We start from the raw sequence: 22,740 nt of genomic DNA on the forward strand, positions 1-22,740 counted from the left end.
ACCCTGCTGCTGTGACACAGACTTCATGGAAATCATTCCCAGTGGAATTCTTAGGAACTAAAATGGGATGCCTATTTGAATACTACTGCCTTCTAAAAGGTTGTGGTCTTGTGTACGCCCCCTAACTTGCAACATGCTTTCCCTCTGCCTTTAAAGGGGTCTATAAACTTGCAGGGAGTAATTTCAGCACAGGCCTAGAATATTTTCGCCTCCAAATTATTCCTCTGCTGACCAAACTGTTGGTTTTAGAAGACAATGGAGTGGATGATCAGCTGCAATTTTGAAAGTGATACATTTTCATTTGCTGCTGTCTTTTATTCGCAGCAGCATCTGCTTTGCTTATTGGTTATTAGGCAGAAATTGGGTGGGGAAATGGCATTACTGTTCTTTTGGTGGAAACACCACTCTTCCTCCATGTGGTCTCAGCTGCATGTCTCTACTTATATTGGTAGCAGGGATGACATCATGCAAATCACTTACCGTAGTTGCGGGTCCTTCATTAAATAGAAGCCACGGGTAGAGGACTCAGAATTCAAGGTCCTTGATATAATTCAGCTCCACTTCAGGTCTTCATAGTGCTTGCCATCCATCATGGAACTGAAATTCTTGATGGTTTTCTTACTGCTCTTTCCAGCATGTAAGATAAGTCCCCAATTTCATTTCTGTAGACGAGCCAATGGTTTTGCTCTGCTTTTCTCATGACTCTTTCCCTTCTTTTATGTTCTTTCCCCCATGAATGTAGATATTTCTTCACAGATCACTCTCTCTGAGTCTGGCGGTGGTGTGAAGAGACCAGCAGAAACATTGCAACTGACCTGTGCAGTGTCTGGATTTTCTGTAGCAAGCTATGGAGTACACTGGATCCGTCAGCCGCTAGGAAAGGGACTGGAGTGGGCTGGAGTTCTCTGGGGTGGTGGAAGCACTAACTATAACAGTGCCCTCCAAAACCGGATCACCATCACAAGAGACGACTCAAAAAACCAAGTGTTCCTGCAACTGACCAGCCTGAAGCCTGAAGATTCTGCAATGTATTTCTGTTCAAGCCACACATTGAGCTAAATGTTCTAACGGGTAGTACAAAAACTCTGCTTCCTGAAAACGAAAATATAAGTCATTCATATGTTTTCTTGCAGCAGCTGGGTTCAATGCCGTCTATAATCTGCTCTATCAAAAGCATATGCATGATGTCATGCCAGGTAGCATTCTGCACTCAACAGACTTCTTTGTTTACAAATGTTGAACTGCGAAAATAGAATTGCCAGCACACCTCTTCCATGTGTTTTCAAAATCCATTTGTTAAAGAGTTACAATCATAGTGGCCAAGTCCTGGAAGGAAAAATACGGGATCAGCAGCGCCAGCACATGCGTAGAAGTGACTTCCTGTGCCGCTCTGCCCATTTCCAAAATGTCCGCAGCGCCAGAAACATGTGCAGAAGGAGCCTCCCCTGGCTGGTAAGAAATCTGGGGGATTTACGGGGTTTTAAAAAATTCTGGGCTGCCAGCGGAAAACGGCTTTAAAAATGGGGGTTTCCTGTGAGAAACGGGAGACTTGGCAGCTATGGGTACAACTTGTACTGCTTAGTAAAGAAAAATGTCAGTAATGTCTAATCCTCCCCTGTCTGGGATTGGCAGGACACTGATGAGTGTGCACCAGGCGTCGGGGGGTCTGATTCAGGAAAGGGGGGCAGCGGTTTGTGGGAACCTGTACCAGCCAGAAAGCAAAAATCAGAAGCAGGGGAAGCTGCAGAGTTTGAGGCTATAGCACAGGATTGGTTGGAAGAACAAGGGGGAGGGGGATGTCAGGAAAGTGAAGGGCCAGGTGCCAGTAGCATAAGGTGGGGGGGGCAGGGACCCATTGACCGGGCTGCACAATTGAGGCAGCGTTCCCTGTTCTGCCCTGCCTGGCTCCAGCAGTCAAGGTGAATGCAGAAGGTGAAAAGAACCCTCTGTGTCCCACCCACCCATGCTTGGCATGTGAGCACCCAGTCTTCAAGGGTGACGGCTGGGCGAGCGGAGGGTGAATAGCACCCTCTGCACCCTACGCCCGCCCAGTACTCAAGTGCCCGCCCAGCAGTGGCAAGGGCTTTGCAAGCACATTTCCCCTCCCACATGCCACATATGCTTTTGCACCCATGCCAGGCACTGGCAAAAGGTGCTACGTCCCTGCCAAGCGCTTTCCTTCCCTCTCCTCCCTCTTCTGCACCACTGTTTCCCAGAACCAAGAGGGAATTGGAAAATGATGAGCAGAGGACATTTCCAGGCATGCTTTGGCTGTGTGCATGCAGTTTGTTGGTGGAAGGTACATAAACTGGTGGAGGGGCTGTGGTCCCTTGTTGCTACAACTGCTCCATAGTGTGTGGGCCTGGGTATTGCTGCCTAGAAGCTAGACTGGTATGTGGAGATATCTAGAATTGTAGAAATGACTGGAAGTGTTATCTTTAACAATAAATACTTAACTGTCTGCCCTATGCAATCCTTTGACTGGACAGTGCCCTTTACATCCCCAAGTTTAGGACCAAACTAGATGCTAAGTTTGCCCTACCCCAGACTGAACTGTCCTAAACTAATTTCATTTTCTTAGACTTTTGTCATTTGTGTCCTTCATCAACTATTGAGGGAAAGTTTGGAACTCACTTTAAAGGCCATATTTCAAATGTCTGACAGCTTATATTTCCATACCTTACGTTGCTTCATGATTTCTGACTCTAAATCTGTGTTGCCCCAAACTTGTATCCTGGCGTTCAGTAGTTCTCCTTTTTATATACAGTGGAACCTCGGTTTATGAACACCTCGGTTTATGAATTTTCGGTTTATGAACGCCACGGACCCATCTGGAACGGATTAATTCATTTTCCATTACTTTCAATGGGAAAGTTCGCTTCAGTTTATGAACAGACTTCCGGAACCAATTACACCCGTGCTTCAGTTCATGAACGCTTCAGTTTAAGTACTCCGCAGAACCGTCTGGAACGGATTAATCCACTTTCCATTACTTTCAATGGGAAAGTTCGCTTCAGTTTATGAACGCTTCAGTTTAAGTACTCCGCGGACTGTCTGGAACAGATTAATCCACTTTCCATTACTTTCAATGGGAAAGTTCGCTTCAGTTTATGAATGCTTCAGTTTATGAACAGACTTCCGGAACCAATTGTGTTCATAAACCGAGGTACCACTGTACCTACCTTTCCTTGCATCAGCACTTTATAGCATGTAAGAAAAAGGTAGATTTCCATTTATGTAAGTGACTCAATGGTTCTTCTTTGTTATTTAAAAGGTACAATTCCCCCCATGTTCTTATCCTAGGATGAAGACCTGAGGTTTTAAAGACTGTCTCAAGGCAAATCTTTAAAAAATGTAGTATAAACACTGACAACTGGAGAACAGCCTTTACCAAAGGTGTCATGGGCTTTGAAGAAACTCGATCTCAGGACGCAAGGGAGAAACGTGCTAGGAGGAAGGCATGCATGGCAAATCCACACCGTGATCAACTTCCTCCTGGAAACCCATGTCCCCACTGTGGAAGGACGTGTGGACCCAGAATTGGCCTCCACGGTCACTTACGGACCCATTGTTAAAACCGTGTTTATGGAAGACAATCTTACTCGGCTATGAATGATCGCCAAAGAAGAACTGCTTAAGTCCTCATTTGTCCCTTTGCTCATATTTGCAGCCCAGGTGACATTATGCAAATGATTTCTTGGTTTCTTCCTCATTAAAAGGAAGCCACATGTAGAGGGTGCAGTATTTGATGTCTGTGGCATAATTGAAATCCACTTCAAGTTTATGAGAGTGTTTGCCATCTGTTAAAGTGATGCACTCAAACCTTCTGATAAGCTTCCTATTGATCTACCCTGCATGTGAGAGACCTTCTTTTTCCCCTTCAAGTGGGCCACCTGACATTTTCCTCTGTGACATATTTCCTATTTTTCTTCCACTCATATTTCTTTCTATTACAGATATTTCACCCCAGAATGCAATCACAGAGACTGGTGATGGCTTTAAGAGGCCAGGGGACACTCTGCAATTGCTGTGTACAGTGTCTGGATTCTCTCTAACAAGCTACAACATGCATTGGATCCGTCAGCCCCTGGGAAAGAGCCTGGAGTGGACTGGAGGTATCTGGGCCAGTGGGACCACTAACTATAACAGTGCACTCCAAAACCGCATCACCATCACAAGAGACACCTCAAAAAGCCAGGTGTCCCTGCAACTGAATAGCCTGAAGCCTGAAGATTCTGCCCGGTATTGCTGTGTAGGATGCACAGTGAGAGAAATTTTCTGAGACACAATACAAAAACATGACCTTGTTCTTCATGGGTTTGTGAACAACATCTGGAAAGAAGCTCGTTTATCATCCCATCTGTTTCCTGAATAACAAATCCATTGCTCACAGAGAATCACAGGCATTATATTCCATAATGCATCTCTCATCACATGATATAAGGACAAGTGTGGCCCTCCAGAGTTCTCTATTCATCCCTTGGGATTGTACCCAGACCACTCCCCTCCCCCCCTTTCTCTGGACAATGTACCTCATCCCGCCCTCTTTGTGCCTGGTTTGAGAGAGATCTCAATTCCAAACTCAGTGGGGAAGTGAAGGAAACCCAGCCAGGTGGACAAGGTATAAATAAATCTATTATTATTATTATTATTATTATTATTATTATTATTATTATTATTAGCATAGGGAGCTTCCCAGAGTGGCAAGGGCAACCCAGTCAGATGGGATGGGTACAAATACTAAATAATAATAATAATAATAATAATAATAATAATAATAATAATAATAATACTGAATTTGAGTGTTTTGGTCTACCTGGTTCAGTTTTCTATACAGCAGCCTTTACCAATCTTGTTTTCCCACATGTTGTTAGACTAGAACACCATTGTTTCTGACCACTGGCCATGCCGACCAGGAATTATGGGAGTTGTAGTCCAATAATATCTGGGGTGCAAGGTTGGGAAAGGCTGTACTATTCTTACTGGCAATGCCTCTCCAGGTTTTTAGAGTGGGGTCTCTCCCAGCCCTTGCTGAAACTGCTAAGGGTAGAACATGGGGCCTTCTGCATTCAAAGCACTCTGTTACCAGATTCAAGGAATTCCAGCCCTTTTTATTTCAGATGACCCCAGGACTGCCCAGCTCATATGCAAAGGCTCAAAGCTCTCAATTCTTTAAATAGGTTGACTTCAACATAGTCAGAAAAATTCCCTAGATCCGGTTTGATTATATTTGAGTGTCTTCAAGTCATCAGCTTCACCATTCAAAATGCTACGGTTCTTAATTATTTTCATGTTCACTAGTACATTGTCATGTAGGTCAATTCCTTTTAGAGCTGCATCTATTATCTGGAAGCAAATTATTATGATTGGTCTCCAACAAGTCAGTCATACTCAGAGCAGATCCATTATAATCAAAGGACTCATTATGGTAAACTTAGTCCATCTTGGGCAAAACCATTTGAGCCAGTAAGGCTGTGCTTGTAATTCATATGATTTTTTTACACTTGGTGTTTCTTTTCTCTTCAGGGGCCAGTTCGGAGATTGTTCTCTCTCAGTCAGGCTCAGAACTGGAAAGGCCTGGAAAATCTACCAGGCTCACCTGTTCTCTGAGTGGATTTGCTCCCAGCAGTTATATGATGCACTGGATCTGACAGTCTCCTGGAAAAGGGCTGGGATACCTCCTTTACCATTACTCAAGCGGTGCTGGCTACTCTCCAGCAATCCGAAATTGTTTCACTGCCACCAAGGACAGCTCCAGCTTTTACCTGAAAATGAACAGCTTCAAGCAAGAAGACACAGCTGTCTATTTCTGTGCCAGAGATGCACAGTGGTAGAAACTGAGGCTGATTTCAGACAAAAATAATGGTAGAAGAATATATGATACAGATAAAAGGAGAATACTGCATGTGGTACTAGAAAACTTTCAGTGGGAAGGAATCTATTGAAACAAACACAAGCAGATTGGGCTTGTGTTTCACAATATTGGGCAATGGAGCAAAATGACCTCCTGGTAGAAAGCACAAGAAGGAGGAGATCTTATTCTCCTACACAGGAAGCAGTTGTCTAGGATTTCCATGTTAAGTACTTTAGCTAACCTAAATGCATGAGCAATCTAATTCTGAGACTGACTTATAGAATCATAGAGGCTATCTATTCCAACCATCTGATGTACTAAATCAGTCAAGAAATCATCAACTAATGAAATGTAACTGTTAAAAACACACACAAAAAGAAAGACTTTAACTGCTGCTTAACTGTGAAGTTATGCAACTGCTATATGATTCTTATTCCACTGACTATTTTTTAATGTAAGTGGAATTGAAAATCTAACCCCCCCCCCATGTTAGTTTAAGATTTTACCATTTACAGGATCTGGCCTGGGCATTGAAAATTCAGCATATTTGTTCCACTGGCAGCTAAGCAGAGAGAGAGGGGAACTTATTTTCTCCTAAAGAAAGGCAACTGAAGGTAGGTATCAGAAGCAAGCCAGAGTGAGCCAGCAATAAATCACACAGAGTAAATGAAGCTAACTCTTTATTAGAAGAAACAGGATCTGCTCAGGAGTGTCAGGCCTAATGAGCTCAGCAACTATTATTTGATATATCTTGCCCCTGTGAGGCAGTTGTGGAGACTGAAGGCCTTATCACAGCTGCTTAGGTCTCATCCTCTCCCGCATCTTTCCCAAGCAATCTGAGACTACGCTGGTGTGCTTGCCTTTGCTCCCCCTGCTTCATACTTCTCCTGGTCCTGTGAGACCGGGGGCAAGGGAGCCTTTTGCAGCTCCATAGACAGAGGCATAGCTAGGGAGCGGGGCAGCAGGGCACACTGGGTGCCACACCGCCGGGGTGGCACTTACCACAGGGCCTGGCCTGCAGCATGCCCAAGCCACATATCTCTCCTGGGAACAGGTAGGTAGCCGTGTTGGTCTAACATAGTAGAAACAAAAATAAATATAAATAAATAAATAAAATAATAATAATATAAAAATAATAAAACAAAATTAAAAAAAGTGTCTGGTGACTTCCGTTTCAGTGTATCTGAAGAAGTGTGCATGCACACGAAAGGTCATACCAATGACAAACTTAGTTGGTCTCTAAGGTGCTGCTGGAAAGAATTTTTTTTGTTTCACCTCTCCTGGGAGTGATGCTGTGGCTCAGGCGCCTGCAGGCTCCATGCTGCCCGAAGCATCAGTGTGGGGCTTGTGTCTGCCAGCCGCCTCCCCCGGAGACGCCTTACAGCTGAGGAGGAGGAGGCAGGCGGACTCCATGGTGGCTCCGCGCAGCATGCCTTCCTCTCAGAGTTCCCTATCACATGCCCTGCCTGGCTCCGGCAGTGAGGGCTGGGTGAGTTCAAAGGGTGAAGAACACCCTCTGTATCCCACCCCTGCTCTTCACCCCCTATGCCCTGCCTGTGAGCGTCCACCCAGCGGTGTCAGCAGCAAAGTCTGGACAAGTGCACTTTGCCCACTGGCAGAGGAAGAGGGGGGGCAGGGGAGCACACTGCTGCCGGCAGCGCAATCCTCGTGGGGTGCCATTGTAGCTCCCCCCCTCACTGGGTGTCATGCCCCCAGAGCACATGCCACACCCCTGTGGGTGGCACGCCCTGCCCCCCAGGATGCGTGTTATGCCCCCGGGACATGTGACAGCCATGCCGTCGCCTGCTCTCCGTTCCCCCCCCCCCGGTGCCGGAGCATGAAGCTCCACCCCTGCCCAAGGTGCTGGTGAATGGCACTACGCCCCTGAGTAGCCCAGTGGGCATCATGCAAATGGTGTGGCATTCATTGTGCCTTTTAAATGGGGGGCCGTATGCAAAGAGTCTCATGGAGTACTTGATAAAGCCTCTTTCTGCTGTCGGTTCATATTGTTTTTTACACTTGGCCTTTCCAGTCATTCTTTTCCCAGAGAAGTCATTTAGAAAGACAGGACTGGAGGAAGAGACAGAGAAAAAGATGACTTTACTACACTTACTTTTCATTCTATCAGCTTTGGGAGGTATGCTTCTCATTGTACATTTTTACAGGCAAAAAATATTCTGGAGATTGGCAAATAGTTCCGGAATGTATTTGGGGATGGGGAATTGAACAGCTGCTCCTTGTCGTAATTGAAGCATTTCTTTATTTATTTTTATCTGTCACCCTCCTGCTTTAATGCCCCCTTTTCAGGAGCCTATTCTCAGATGACTCTCACTCAATCTGGTCTAGAAATCAAAAGGCCTGGAGACTCGGTAATGATCAAGTGCACTGTGAATGGTTTGGATGCTGATATGGAAACTTTTTACATGGATTGGATCAGGCAGGCACCCGGAAAGACGTTCGAAGGGTTGTCTCGGTTCAGGAAACCAGGATACGAAGCTCAGCCTTCTGCATTCCGAGGTCGGTTTACAGCCTCCAAAGACAAATCCAGCTTCTACCTGCAGATTAACAACCTGAGAGAAGAGGACACTGCCATGTATTATTGTACTAAAGATGGCACACAGTGAGAGAAAACCCTTCTGGACTCATGCCAAAAACCTTCTGTAGTGTAACCACAGAAAAATATTGGCTGGTGGCGGCGCTCGTGTTCCATTCTCAAGGGTTAAGCAGTAGAAATCATAACCGGAAAGGGTAGTAGAGAAAGAAATCTCCTTTTTCACAGAAAACAGATGTCTGGGTTCTCCGTTTCCAATGGAGGAACTATTTTAAGGCATGAAGAAGAGAATCCTTTAAAATAGAAAATTATTCAAATGCATATTTATACTTTTTAAAATATTTATATACATTCTTATTTCCCATGCCCTCAAAATATTTATTTCATTAATAAATTAATAAAACTACAACTAATCCAGAATGCGGCAGCTAGACTGGTGACTGGGAGCGGCCGCCGAGACCACATAACTCCGGTCTTGAAAGATCTACATTGGCTCCCAGTACGTTTCCGAGCACAATTCAAAGTGTTGGTGCTGATCTTTAAAGCCCTAAATGACCTTGGTCCAGTATACCTGAAGGAGCGTCTCCACCCCCATCGTTCTGCCCGGACACTGAGGTCCAGTACCGAGGGCCTTCTGGCTGTTCCCTCGTTGCGAGAAGCCAAGTTGCAGGGAACCAGGCAGAGGGCCTTCTCGGTAGTGGCACCCACCCTGTGGAACACCCTCCCATCAGATGTCAAAGAGAAAAACAGCTACCAGATTTTTAGAAGACATCTGAAGGCAGCCTTGTTTAGGGAGGCTTTTAATGTTTAATCAATTATTTTATTTTATTTTTCTGTTGGTTGCCGCCTAGAGTGGCTGGGGAAACCCAGCCAGATGGGCGGGGTATAAATAATAATAATAATAATAATAATAATAATAATAATAATAATAATAATAATATTTAAAGCTCTTTGACACACATTAGTGTGAAAGCTATTGGACAGTTCAGTTCTAATCTGCAAATTAAGCCTAGACATGCAGATCATTGTTATGAGAATTATAAGGTCTAAGATATAAAATAAATATTCATAAATGTACCAGGCAAACACACATACAAATACATAAACTACATGTCTGAAACGGTACAGGAAAACAGTCCTAAAGACATTTTGACTATTTCAGTGACCTCAAATATTCCTCTGCAGTTTGGATGGAAATGGAAAAAACCTCCCCATTGTCTCTGTGCTCACAAATCTTGCCTTAAGGGCACATTTGTGTATGAATAGGGTGAGCCTGTGACCTGGACTCAGGAATTAAGTATTTATCATCACAAAAGAATGGCCAGGCTCTCCAGGTAAACCCATCAACAGGTTTCCTGCCAGACAGGATTCTGCTGTAGACCACCCCTTCTGTGATGTATGTATGATGTATTTGGGGGTGGTCTTGAGCTACAGGGTGGCAATTTCAAAAGTCTATATAAGGGCTTGCACACCATGGGCGTACCCAGGATCAAAACTAGGGGGGGGCAAGGGGAGGGGCCAAGGCACGGAAGGGGAGGGGCCACAAAGTGGGCGGGAACGGCGAACTCGCGCTCCGCCGGGCTGTGCCCCTCCCTAGAAGCAGGGCTGGTGAGCGGAGGCGGAGCCCAGCCCAGCGGAGCGCGAGTTCAGCGTTCCCGCCCGCCGCACCGCGCTCTCTGGTTCCCCGCCGCGCTTGGCCTTGCCAGAGGGCGCGACGGGGAGCTGGAGGGAGGGCGCAGCGCGGCGGGCGGGAACGGCGAACTCGCGCTCCGCCGGGCTGTGCCCCTCCCTAGAAGCAGGGCTGGTGGGCGGAGGCGGAGCCCAGCCCAGCGGAGCGCGAGTTCAGCGTTCCCGCCCGCCGCGCCGCGCTCTCTGGTTCCCCGCCGCGCTTGGCCTTGCCAGAGGGCGTGACGGGGAGCTGGAGGGAGGGCGCAGCGCGGCGGGCGGGAACGGCGAACTCGCGCTCCGCCGGGCTGTGCTCCGCCTCTGCCCACCAGCCCTGCTTCTAGAGTAGGGCAGCTGCCCTAACTTGCCCCGTGGTGGGTACGCCCTTGATCTGGGATGAAATACCTGTATCGGAAAGAAAATATGGGAAGGAAAAATATCTGAAAAATGTTACACAGGAAAATGCCAGGTGGCTCATATGAAGGGGGAAATGAAGATTTTTCTTACATGCTGGATAGACCATCAAGAAACTTATCAGAAACTTCTGTTCCATGTCTTCACTTGATGGCAAACCCTCCCACAGACTTGAAGTGGAAATGAATTAGATCATAGACATGAACTATGGCATTCTCTACATGTGGCTTCTTTTTAATGAATAACACCCCAGGAAATCATTTGCATAATGTCATCAGTGTTACCAATATTAAGCAATGTACAGAGGCACAAATAAGAACTTATGCAATAGGTGTACTTTCCATGGGGAAAAAACACAGCAATCCAACATCTCCTGTGAAGTAAATTCTTTTGAATGCTGATGTTTGATATGTTGCTATCACAAGCAGATGTTTCTGTGGCTCCTGTGAGCAACAGCCACTGAAATGTAGTAGCAAATGTAGAACTTTTTATTATTATTGGAGGTTTTTAAGCAGAGGTTGGATGGCCACATGGCATGGATGCTTTAGTTGAAATTCCTGCATTGCAAAGGGTTGGACTAGATGACCCTTGGGGTAACTTCCAACTCTACAATTCTATGAATCTATGGAAATAACTATTCTTTGCTTTGGGCTGACCAAACAGAACGGAAATGGATGGGACCCAGGGAAACTTCACCACATATGTAAGAAAACACACACACACACACACACACACACACACACACACACACACACACACAAAATGTGCACCCTCAGGCACGTAATATGCATGTTTATTTATTTATCTTCCCTTATCTGGTTATTTGCAGATCAGGAAAATCCTAATTTTTTTGGGGGGGAGGGGTACTGGATTCCACACATGGATGCTACACATACAGTAGAGACACAATCAGCTTCAAATTCCCATTCACTGGACCAAACCCATGACAAATATCATGATGTTATAAGAAAAAACTGCTCCTTTCCCCCTTATGGGGTACGCAAGAACCCGTATAGAGCCCTTATGTAGGTTTTCTATTGGTAGGAGAAAATAACAGAGGCCAACCAGAGAATATTGAGAAGCAAAGCAGCTAGTAAGCATGATTAAACTGTTGCAACAGGGTGCTCACCCCACCAAACTCAGGAGGGAGGAGGAACCCAGAAAAATGGTGTGCAACAAGGGCGTACCCACCATGCGGCAAGTTAGGGCAGCTGCCCTACTCTAGAAGCAGGGCTGGTGGGCAAAGGCGGAGCACAGCCCGGCGGAGCGCGAGTTCGCCATTCCCGCCGCACCGCGCCGCACCCTCCCTCCAGCTCCCCGGCGCGCCCTCAGGCAAGGCCAAGCGCGGCGGGGAACCAGGGAGCGCGGCGCGGTGGGCGGGAACGCCGAACTCGCGCTCCGCTGGGCTGGGCTCCGCCTCCGCCCACCAGCCCTGCTGCTAGGGAGGGGCACAGCCCGGCGGAGCGCGAGTTCGCCGTTCCCGCCCGCCGCGCTGCGCCCTCCCTCCAGCTCCCCGTCGCGCCCTCTGGCAAGGCCAAGCGCGGCGGGGAACCAGAGAGCGCGGCGCGGCGGGCAGGAACGCTGAACTCGCGCTCCGCTGGGCTGGGCTCCGCCTCCGCCCACCAGCCCTGCTGCTAGGGAGGGGCACAGCCCGGCGGAGCACGAGTTCGCCGTTCCCGCCCACTTTGTGGCCCCTCCCCTTCCGTGCCTTGGCCCCTCCCCTTGCCCCCCCTAGTTTTGATCCTGGGTACGCCCATGCCTTCCAGGGAGCACTCAGGGCTGATTTCCTTAAGAATTGATAGGTTTGATCTTCTAGCAGTCCATGGGACTCTCAAGAGTCTCCTCCAGCACCATAATTCAAAAGCATCAATTCTTCGGCGATCAGCCTTCTTTATGGTCCAGCTCTCACTTCCATACATCACTGCTGGGAAAACCATAGCTTTAACTATACGGACCTTTGTCGGCAAGGTGATGTCTCTGCTTTTTAAGATGCTGTCTAGGTTTGTCATTGCTTTTCTCCCAAGAAGCAGGCGTCTTTTAATTTCGTGACTGCTGTCACCATCTGCAGTGATCAAGGAGCCCAAGAAAGTAAAATCTCTCACTGCCTCCATTTCTTCCCCTTCTATTTGCCAGGAGGTGATGGGACCAGTGGCCATGATCTTGGTTTTTTTGATGTTGAGCTTCAGACCATATTTTGCGCTCTCCTCTTTCACCCTCATTAAAAGGTTCTTTAATTCCTCCTCACTTTCTGCCATCAAGGTTGTGTCATCTGCATATCTGAGGTTGTTGATATTTCTTCCGGCAATCTTAATTCCTGCTTGGGATTCATCTAGTCCAGCCTTTCGCATGATGAATTATGATGCTTATTCTCCCACAATTCAAAGGTGATAATCTCCTCCAAAGACAGCTCCAGCTTCTGCCTGCACTGAGCACTCACACTTTACACCAGGCATCCCCAAACTGCGGCCCTCCAGATGTTTTGGCCTACAACCCCCATGATCCCTAGCTAACAGGACCAGTGGTCGGGGAAGATGGGAATTGTAGTCCAAAACATCTGGAGGGCCGAAGTTTGGGGATGCCTGCTTTACACTATGGGTGCCCGTTGCGGGATCGCTCACGGTGCTTCAGACTCCAGGGAACTTACCGGTTGTGTGGGCTGGCCTGCCTCTGAGTGTCATTATTTGGAGGTTCATGCCCAGCCTCAGTTAGTCAATTTACACTGCTGGGAGGTGGGGCCAGTCGCATAAATAGGGGGCGGGGCCGGCAGCAGCCAGGCAGTCGGCTCAGGAGCTTCACCCACCCAACCCTCCCTTTGTTTAATGTTTCTTGTTTGCATGTTAACCTTTTTCTTCCTGTTTACTGGGTGGTGCTATGGTCTTTTGACTGGTTGCCATTGAAAAACCGGGAAGAAATTTTCCTGCATTGGCAGGTTTTGTCTCCCCCGTAGCAATTTGTCACAACTTTGGCAGTTTAAGGCCTTGGGCAGAATCCTTTAGTCTTTTCTTCCCTAAAATTGGGGGTTGGGGGTGAAGTGGTGACTCCCCCCCCCCCCCGCGGCAGCGATTCCAGGGTCCCCTCTTAAAGGGGTTGTAAAATGGGTGTCACTGGCCATACACTGAAAGTGAACTACCCTGTGTGTGGGGATATGGGGTGAGCTGCCTGCGTCCACATACATCTTGCAGACCACCCCCATTTCCCAATAATAATAATAATAATAATAATAATAATAATAATAATAATAATAATATATTTATACCCCGCCCATCTGGCTAGGTTTCCCCAGCCACTCTGGGGAAGCCCCATTTCCCCCAGCTGGGGGGCTGGGAAGGATACACACCCAATGCCTAAGACAAGGTCTTCCTACATTTGAGAGTTTAATAAAGTTATGGCCAAATTTTAATTCCATAACCTGTTGTCAGAGTCATTATTCCTTTCTGGTGGTCCCTGGGGACTGGGGCAGTCGCCGCCTGGTCACGCAAATAAACTGCCATGTATTTTTGTGCTAGAGACATGCCATGCTAGGACACCTACCTGTGTCCATGGCAGAAAACTTCCTAGAAAAATGCCCAGGAAAGAATTGCCTGATGGTGGTGATCATACTCCATGATGCTGGGCAATTGCTCACAACAGCCCAGTAGTAGATACCACAACAGGATGGAAATTGAATTTTGCAGATCTCTAGGTTCTCCAATTTTGATCCAATTATCTGGGCCCCGAGCCACCAGACACTTGGTGCACAGGAAGTGCCTGGATTGAGGCTTATCTGAATAAATATGAAATTGGAGGAGGAGGAGGAGGAGGAGGAGGAGGAGGAGGAGGAGGAGGAGGAAGAAGAAGAAGAAGAAGAAGAAGAAGAAGAAGAAGAAGAAGAAGAAGAAGAAGAAGAAGAAGAAGAAGAAGTTAATGTGAATAGTGTTGTGGGAGCTATGATATGGACTGAGAATTATTAGGAATTACATAATCTTCTCCATTCGGCAGCTTCCTTTGTCCTCTCTGTTATGAGTTATGACCCCTGTCTCTAGGGACACAATTTTTTGATTGCTAAGCCCTTCTTGGGGGGGAAAGTTGAAGTTTTTCATGGACTGGTGGTGTCTTATATAGCAGAGCATATGCAAATATTGATTCAGTCCATTCTTTAAAACTCCCTCCCTTCTGCCCTAGACTTTGATCTTGCAGAGTAACCATAGTTCCGTTGTAGCTACCAGTCCTCCTAAGGAGCATTTCTCTGCAAACCATCCAATAAAAATGATTATTTGGATCCATCTCCTCTTAACTCTTTCAGCTTTCAAAGGTAATTCCTCCCTTTGGTTGCAATGATCTGACTTGGACTTGCTGAGAATGTATTCAGGGAGGTTTGTAACTTTGTCCTTTTTCCTAGGTGTTTTGTCAGAAATTGCTCTGGTAGAAAATGGAGGAGACCTGAAAAGGCCTGGAGATTCCCTTCGGCTTATGTGTACAACATCAGGCTTCAGTATAGCCAGCTACTGGATGGCCTGGGTCCGTCAGGCTCCAGGAAAGGGGCTCGAGTGGGTGTCAAGGGTTTCAGGAAGCACCACATATTATGGAGATTCTGTTAAAGGTCGATTCACAACTTCCATGGATATGTCCAATCAGTGGATTGATCTGCGTATGACAGGCCTGAAAGCTGAAGACACTGGAATGTATTACTGTGCAAGAGAGCACAGTGGTGCAGAGTGAATCTGAGCTCTGAAAAATACCCATGGTGAAGCTGGCAAAGGGACAAGGTTTCCTGGAGGGTTATTTATGGATCAGTTGTTGAGATCTTGAAACTTTATGGATCAGTCGTTGAGATCTTGAAACTCAGCAAAACATCCTGTCGTTATAGTGTTTGTAACACCCCATTGGGACTTCTGATCTGTTTCAGTTTTGTTTGACCATTTTTATTTTATTTTATCCTGCTTCTTGGCAAAAAAAAAACCTTCTGCTGTAGAAAGCAGAGTGTTTCATGTAATTGGGCAACTAAGGACAATGACCTAGGAATAGAAACCACAGAGAGAGAGAGAGGGGGGGGAGGGAGGGAGGGAGGGAGGGAGAGAGAGAGAGAGAGAGAGAGAGAGAGAGAGAGAGAGAGAGAGAGAGAGAGAGAGAGAGAGAGAGAAAAGAAAGTACAGCAGGATGAAAAAATAAAAATATAATTTTGCCACAAGAAGCAGATGTCTAGGATCTCCTATTTTGACAGAAAAGCTGCTACTGATGTAGGAAGAAGAAAACCACAAGAAATAACTATATAATCTCTTACTTTTCAGAGGACTTTTTGCATGGTTTTTCCAGTAAACCTATTCTATTGTAAAAAGGTAAAGGTAAAGGGACCCCTGACCATTAGGTCCAGTCGTGACCGACTCTGGGGTTGCGGTGCTCATCTCGCATTATTGGCCACATTACAACTTCTGGGTCATGTGGCCAGCATGACAAAGCCGCTTCTGGCAAACCACAGCAGCACACGGAAACACCATTTACCTTCCCGCTTGAAGCAGTACCTATTTATCTACTTGCACTTTGATGTGCTTTTGAACTGCTAGGCTGGCAGGAGCTGGGACCAAGCAATGGGAGCTCACCCCGTCACAGGGATTCGAACCGCCGACCTTCTGATCAGCAAGCCCTAGGCTCAGTGGTTTAACCCAAGCACCACCCGCGTCCTATTCTATTGTGTACCCACATTCAATTGTGTGTGCTTGTTTCCAAAGAAAGAGTAGTTCAGAGTCCTGGATTCCGGCCAGGATGGCATGATGTCCTATCTCTGCTAGTACATCTGTGCATTGCAGGGCAGATGCAGGAGGAGATGTGGAATTGATGCTTTTGGTGCCTCATAGGTGCGGGTGGCGCTGTAGTCTAAACCACTGAACCTCTCGGGATTGCCGATCGGAAGGTCAGCAGTTCGAATCCATGTGACAGGGTGAGCTCCCGTTGCTCTGCCCCAGCTCCTGCCAACCTAGCAGTTCGAAAGCACACCAGTGCAAGTAGATACAGTGGGACCTCTGCTTACGAATTTAATGCGTTCCAAACGCACATTTGTAAGTCGGAAAAAATTGTAAGTCAAATCCCATAGAAATGCATTGGGAGAAAAAATTCCTAAGTCGAAGCAACCCTATCTAAAAATTCCTAAGTAGAAAAAAATCCTATCTAAACCGCATCCAAGATGGCGGACGGAGCTCCATTCGTAAGTAGAAACATTCGTAAGTAGAGTTATTCGTAAGTAGAGGTACCACTGTAAATAGGTACCACTGCAGCGGGAAGGTAATCAGAATTTCTATGTGCACTGGTTTCTGTCACGGTGTTCCATTGCGGCAGAAGCAATTTAGTCATGCTGGCCACATGACTTGGCTTCCTCAGCCTGAAGCGCTGCAACCCCGTAGTCACCTTTGACTGGACTTAACCATCCAGGGGTCCTTTACCTTTACCTTTCTAGTCAGATCCTGGAGGTTTCTCCTTTCTTTATTAGTGGTGATTGTGCTACCATGCAAATAATTCTTACTTGTGGGCTTCATTAAAGGAAACAGAGGATGCAAAGCTTCTCAGTAGAATACAGCTCCCCTTCAGGACCTGTGAGTTATTGCCAACCGTTCAAGTCATGGAATTAACACTCTTGACCATTTCCCTAATGATCTTCCCTGCACGTAAGGAAATTCTGCAAGGAATTGATTCACTGTATAGTCTTCTTCTTCTTCTTCTTCTTCTTCTTCTTCTTCTTCTTAAATCTTCAATTTTTTCCTCCCCTGATACAGGTGTTTTATCCCAAGTTACCATTACAGAGTCTGGTGGTGGTGTCAAGAGGCCAGGAGAGACTGTACAGCTGACCTGTACAGTGTCTGGATTTTCTGTAGTGAGCAGTCTCATGGATTGGGCCCATCGGGCCCCTGGGAAAGGGCTGGTGTGGAGTGGAAGAATCTGGTCCAATGGAAATGTGAACTATAACAGTGGTCTCCAGGACCGGATCACCATCACAAGAGACACCTCAAAAAACCAGGTGTTCCTGCAACTGCGTGGCCTGAAACTGGAGGATTCCGCCACATATTACTGTGCAAGAGACACACAGAGAGAAAATGTCTCTCACAGGCTGTGCAAAAACTACTCTTCTGGAAAACCAGTGATACATATATTTTTGTGCACTACAGCTATTTTTGTGCACTACTCTTTAGACATTTCATTTCCTGAATCACTGGTGCATTCAGTTCCACAGTATTCATGTCACAATAGCCTTGCTTTAAACACCTAGCAGTTCGAAAGCACATCAAAGTGCAAGTAGATAAATAGGTACTGCTCCGGCGGGAAGGTAAACAGTGTTTCTGTGTGCTGCAGCTTAGTCATGCTGACCACATGACCCGGAAGCTGTCTGTGGACAAACACTGGCTCCCTTGGCCTATAGAGCGAGATGAGCCCTCAACCCCAAGTCGTCCGCAACGGGACCTAACAGTCAGGGGTACCTTTACCTTTAAACACAGCAACCTTGAATTTCAGAAGTATGTTCCTATCAAAATTTGTAATCATCAGTGATAATTTATTTAAGTACAAGAGCTCAAAATGACATTCTGCATAGGCATGAAGTTGCATGGATCTAAATTGTGTTGGTAAATGTGTGTGTGTGTGTGTGTGTGTGAGAGAGAGAGAGAGAGAGAGAGAGAGAGAGAGAGAGAGAGAGAGAGAGAGAGAGACAGGCAGACAGGCAGACAGGCAGACAGGCAGACAGGCAGACGGGCAGACCGACTCCAGCCCCCATAGTGCTCATGCTGACGAGGGCTGATGAAAGTGATTGTACAGCCCGAAAAGCTCAGTTGGTTAAAACATGGTGCTCATAATGCCAAGGTCGCGGGTTCAATCCCCTTATGAGACAACTACACATTCTTGCATTGCATTGAGATGATTCTCAGGGTCCTTTCCAACTCTACAATTCTGTGATTCTATGAAAACATCTGGATGACACCTGGTTAGGGAAAGTTGCTTATATGTGCTCATCAAAGACCTAGCAGTACATATCGATACCAGATATTTTAGTGTTACAGTGACAACTCTATTCACAGTTCCTTGGGAAATTGCTGGGAATCTGATATGAGATAGACACACAGTGGAAATGTGGATCTTGCTCACAGTAATAGTCAGCACATGGAAGCAGAGTACATTCCAAATGATTTACTGCTGTAGAAGTAGTAGTCTCAGGCTCAGCAAACAGCTTGAAAATACATGGGATGTGGGTGGCGCTGTGGGTTAAACCAGAGAGCCTAGGGCTTGCCGATCAGAAGGTCAGCGGTTCGAATCCCTGTGACAGGGTGAGCTCCCGTTGCTTGGTCCTTGCTCCTGCCAACCTAGCAGTCAAAGTGCAAGTAGATAAATAGGTACCGCTCCTGCGGGAAGGTAAACAGCATTTCCATGCCCTGCTCTGGTTTGTCAGAAGTGGCTTAGTCATGCTGGCCACATGACCCAGAAGCTGTATGCCGGCTCCCTTGACCATTAAAGCAAGATAAGCACCGCAACCCCAGAGTCGTTCACGACTGGACCTAATGGTCAGGGGTCCCTTTACCTTATGTTCCAGCTTGATAGGCAGTTCAGATACAGATATATACAGGTGCAGTATGTCCAGAATTTCCCAGACATAGCCGGAAAACTGCAACCGCAAGCAGTGTCCAGGAGAAATCTGGACATCTAGCAGCCCATGTCAGCAGTGTTAATTTTGCTGATTCCCAGAAAGAATGTTACTTGCCCAAAAAATGGAAAGAAGCAGAAGTGCCAGCAAAGGAAGAATGGAAACAAAATCTATGCAGAAGATGCAGAAATGGTGAAACTTAACGGAACAATAAGAAATCAAGAAAACAATTCTTATATATATATATATAAAAGAATGGAAATGTTTCACTGAATATTTACAGATAAATTATAAACAGATAAAAACATTGACAGGATTCTTGTAACAACCTGCAGTTTTATAAGAGTATATATTTAATGAAGATGAATAAATGAGCAAATTAAGTTAATTTGGATATGCAGGAGTAGATATTAAAAACAAATTTAAGGAACCGCAGAAAGAGGGGGAAGGAAGTCAAGTTTTGAAATGTCAAAAGGATTGTAAAACTAGTGAAGTGTATAAAATTAGTGAAATGTATAAATTTGAAAAGTATGAACAAACAAACAAACAAACAAATGTTTTTTTTTGGAGATTTTGCTGATTCCCATTGCACCATAGGAAGCAACTTCTAGGAGCTGATGTCCATTCCCCCCATAAAACATTTAGGGGGCCAGGTCCCCTGAAGTTGATGGTTATTGTCATTCAAATGTTTGTGCACCACATGATGCAATTGATTGTGTGGGCTGGGGCTTACCCCACCCACAATATTTCAGCCAAGTTGACACCCCTGCTATCTATCTAGCTACAACTGCACTTTCTGGAGCTGGATCAACTTCACAAGGCACAGAAAACCAGAGGATCCCACTCAGGGGCATACCCAGGATCAAAACTGGGGGGGGGGGAAGAGCATAGCTGCCAAGTTATCCCTTTTTTTAAGGGATTTCCCCTTATGCTGAATAGGCTTCCTCGCGAGAAAAGGGAAAACTTGGCAGCTATGGGCAAGAGAGGGGAAGAGAGAGGGAGGGAGGGAAGAGAGAGGGAGGGAGGGAAGAGAAGGAAGGAAGGAAGGGAGGGAGGGAGGGAGGGAGGGAGGGAGGGAGGGAGGGAGGGAGGGAGGGAGAGAGAGGAAGAGGAAGAGGAAGAGGAAGAGGAAGAGGAAGAAAGAGGAAGAAAGAAAGAGGGGGGAAGGAAGGATGGAAGGAGGGATGGAGCTCCCGTCTGCCCCCCCCCCCCAGCTCAGGCTGCTCCTCCCCCTTCCCTGTTGCTGGCTGCAGCCGCGTAGGGGGTGAAAACAGCCCGATTTCCATAATCCACAGTGACTGTTCCCCTTCAGTTTTTGGAGGGAAAAAGTGCGTGTTATGGTCCGTAAAATACAGTATTGTTATTTTTTTTGCTTTTGGGGGGCAGCTGCCCCCCTGCCTCTCGCTGGGTACGCCCATGATCCCACTGGTGTGTTCCTGCATGCATGAAAACATTTGCCCGTGCTATTGTGCAAGAGACCTGCTCTTAAGTGGGGTGGTGATGCTCCAAGTCTGCTTAAAAAGGAAAAAAAAATCCCTCCCCCCCCAAAAAAGAGTGATACAGTAAGTCATTAACATCTGTGTGCGCACAAGCATGTTGAATTCACCTCCCCTGAGAAAAGCACACAGCTGGTTTCTCTAGTTCCCTGTTAGCCTTTATGTATGAGAATTTAGCATGGTGAGCATGGGGGCAGCACAGTGGTTTCCTTCTGCACAAAAACCCAGGAGTTCAAAGAACCATGGAAAGCTGCAGCTGATAGCTACAAACAAATGCACTTTGGTAGGGTTATGACAACCTGGGAGGTTTTAAAATTCACGGAGGGTAAGGCTATCCATGTCTACACCTTACAGTATCTGAAGAAGTGTGCATGCCTATGACAAACTTAGTTGGTCTCTAAGGTGCTACTGGAAGGAATTTTTGTTTGTTTGTTTGTTTGTTTCAACTACACCTTACAGTGGTTATGCTCTCCCCCTCACTCTTAGAGGCAATATGCCCCTGCATAACACTGGGAATCACAAGTGGAGAGAGGGCTATTTCACTCATGTCCTGCTTGTGAGGATCCCCTAGACCAGGGGTCAGCAAACTTTTTTAGCAGGGGGCCGGTCCACTGTCCCTCAGACCTTGTGGGGGGGCCGGACTATATTTTGTAAAAAAAATATGAACGAATTCCTATGCCCCACAAATAACCCAGAGATACATTTTAAATAAAAGCACACATTCTACTTATGTAAAAACATGCTGATTCCTGGCCAGATTTAGAAGGTGATTGGGCCGTATCCGGCCCCTGGGCCTTAGTTTGGGGATCCCTGCCCTAGACCTCAGTGGTTGGTCACTGGAAGACATTGCATTTTGGCAAACCTCTGAAGTACGACAAGCCTCTTCTTCTCAACAGGTCTTGTGGAGCTGGATAGATCTGTCTAATGGGTCAGAATCTGGTAGTTTCCCTCACCCATCGCTGTTCCATTGAAATGAAGAACAGCTTCATTCCTTTCATGCGAAGTTCCCAATTAATTGTCCCTTGTGTGCATTTATGATGGCTGAAGTCCAATTGGATATCCCCCTTGAAAAACCTTAGCATTTTGTCCTTTTCTTTACCACCTGCCACCCTTTTCATCTTAGCTATGCCCAGCCCTGCCCAGAATATGTAAAACTCATATACTCTCACTTCCTTTTAAAAGGCCGACTTTTCTTCTCCTCAGGAAAAAAGTAACAACACACAAAGATTTCCTGGAACCTGCTTCAGCCACCAGTGGTGTTCCTTGTTTCAGTGTTCACAATGTTCTGGCTATTGAATTCCTTCGTATTCATAACTGGGCTTTCTTGTAAGTAAATTATTCAGCAGACACTTTTGAGCAAGCAATTGCATTTTGGTAGCATTTATTTTAGCAAAATGTCAATCAAGAAAAATAACAATCTGATCCAAGCACAATATTTATTTACAAATGCAGCTGGTTAACCTATGTTTGCCTCTACTTTCTTCAGGGGCCAGTTCACAGATTGTTCTCACCCAGTCGGGGCCTGAAGTAAAAGAGCCTGGAGAGGCTATGAGGCTCACCTGTTCAACAGCAGGATTTGACCTTAGCAGTGCTCACATGCACTGGCTCCGCCAGTCTCCAGGGAAAGGGCTGGAATGGTTGGTTCATTATCAATCATCATCTAGCTATACCTACTCTGCAGCTATCAAAGGGCGTTCCACTGTGTCCAAGGACAGCTCCAGATTTCATCTTCAGATGAACAGCCTGAAGCAAAAAGACACAGCCATATATTACTGTGCCAGAGAAAGACACAGTGTTGGAAACTGAACTTGAACTCACACAAAAAACTTTCCCTTTTAAACACAAAGACCGCAGGTGGCACTGGAGAGCTTTCAGTTAGAATGATTGCACTAAACTGAACACAATACAATACTCATAAAGTCTCTATATTGGTCCCTCGAGGGAAGAATAGGGCTTGCTGGTGTCCTCTGTCTTTGGCAGGAGGCCTCAGGGTTATATGTCACGGAGGTGGGGGGGGGGGGCATCAGGATTTTAGAGATCCTTAGGTGGGGCATAGCCATGTGCTTAGGGTTGCCAGACTCAATAGAGGACAGGACTTCTGTGCCTTTAATTGCCCTGCTCTCTTTTGAGTCTGGAAACCTTAAAGAGAAACCAGCAGACCCTT

The 22,740-nt window shown here is 46.4% G+C and overlaps 1 gene segment (V, D, J or C); it reads left to right on the forward strand.

Annotated features, from left to right (window-relative positions):
* Positions 1–12,367: 12,367 nt before the first annotated feature.
* Positions 12,368–22,382, forward strand: LOC118095686 (immunoglobulin heavy variable 3-11-like; the record flags this gene model as incomplete). The annotated part of the segment is given in 4 exon segments: positions 12,368–12,380; positions 16,099–16,153; positions 17,228–17,289; positions 22,063–22,382. Coding segments are annotated over 4 exon segments (450 nt in total), but the record flags the coding sequence as incomplete, so codon positions are not given.
* Positions 22,383–22,740: the final 358 nt, after the last annotated feature.

The sequence above is a fragment of the Zootoca vivipara genome, chromosome 13 (assembly GCF_963506605.1).
Source record: "Zootoca vivipara chromosome 13, rZooViv1.1, whole genome shotgun sequence".
Classification (NCBI taxonomy): domain Eukaryota; kingdom Metazoa; phylum Chordata; class Lepidosauria; order Squamata; family Lacertidae; genus Zootoca; species Zootoca vivipara.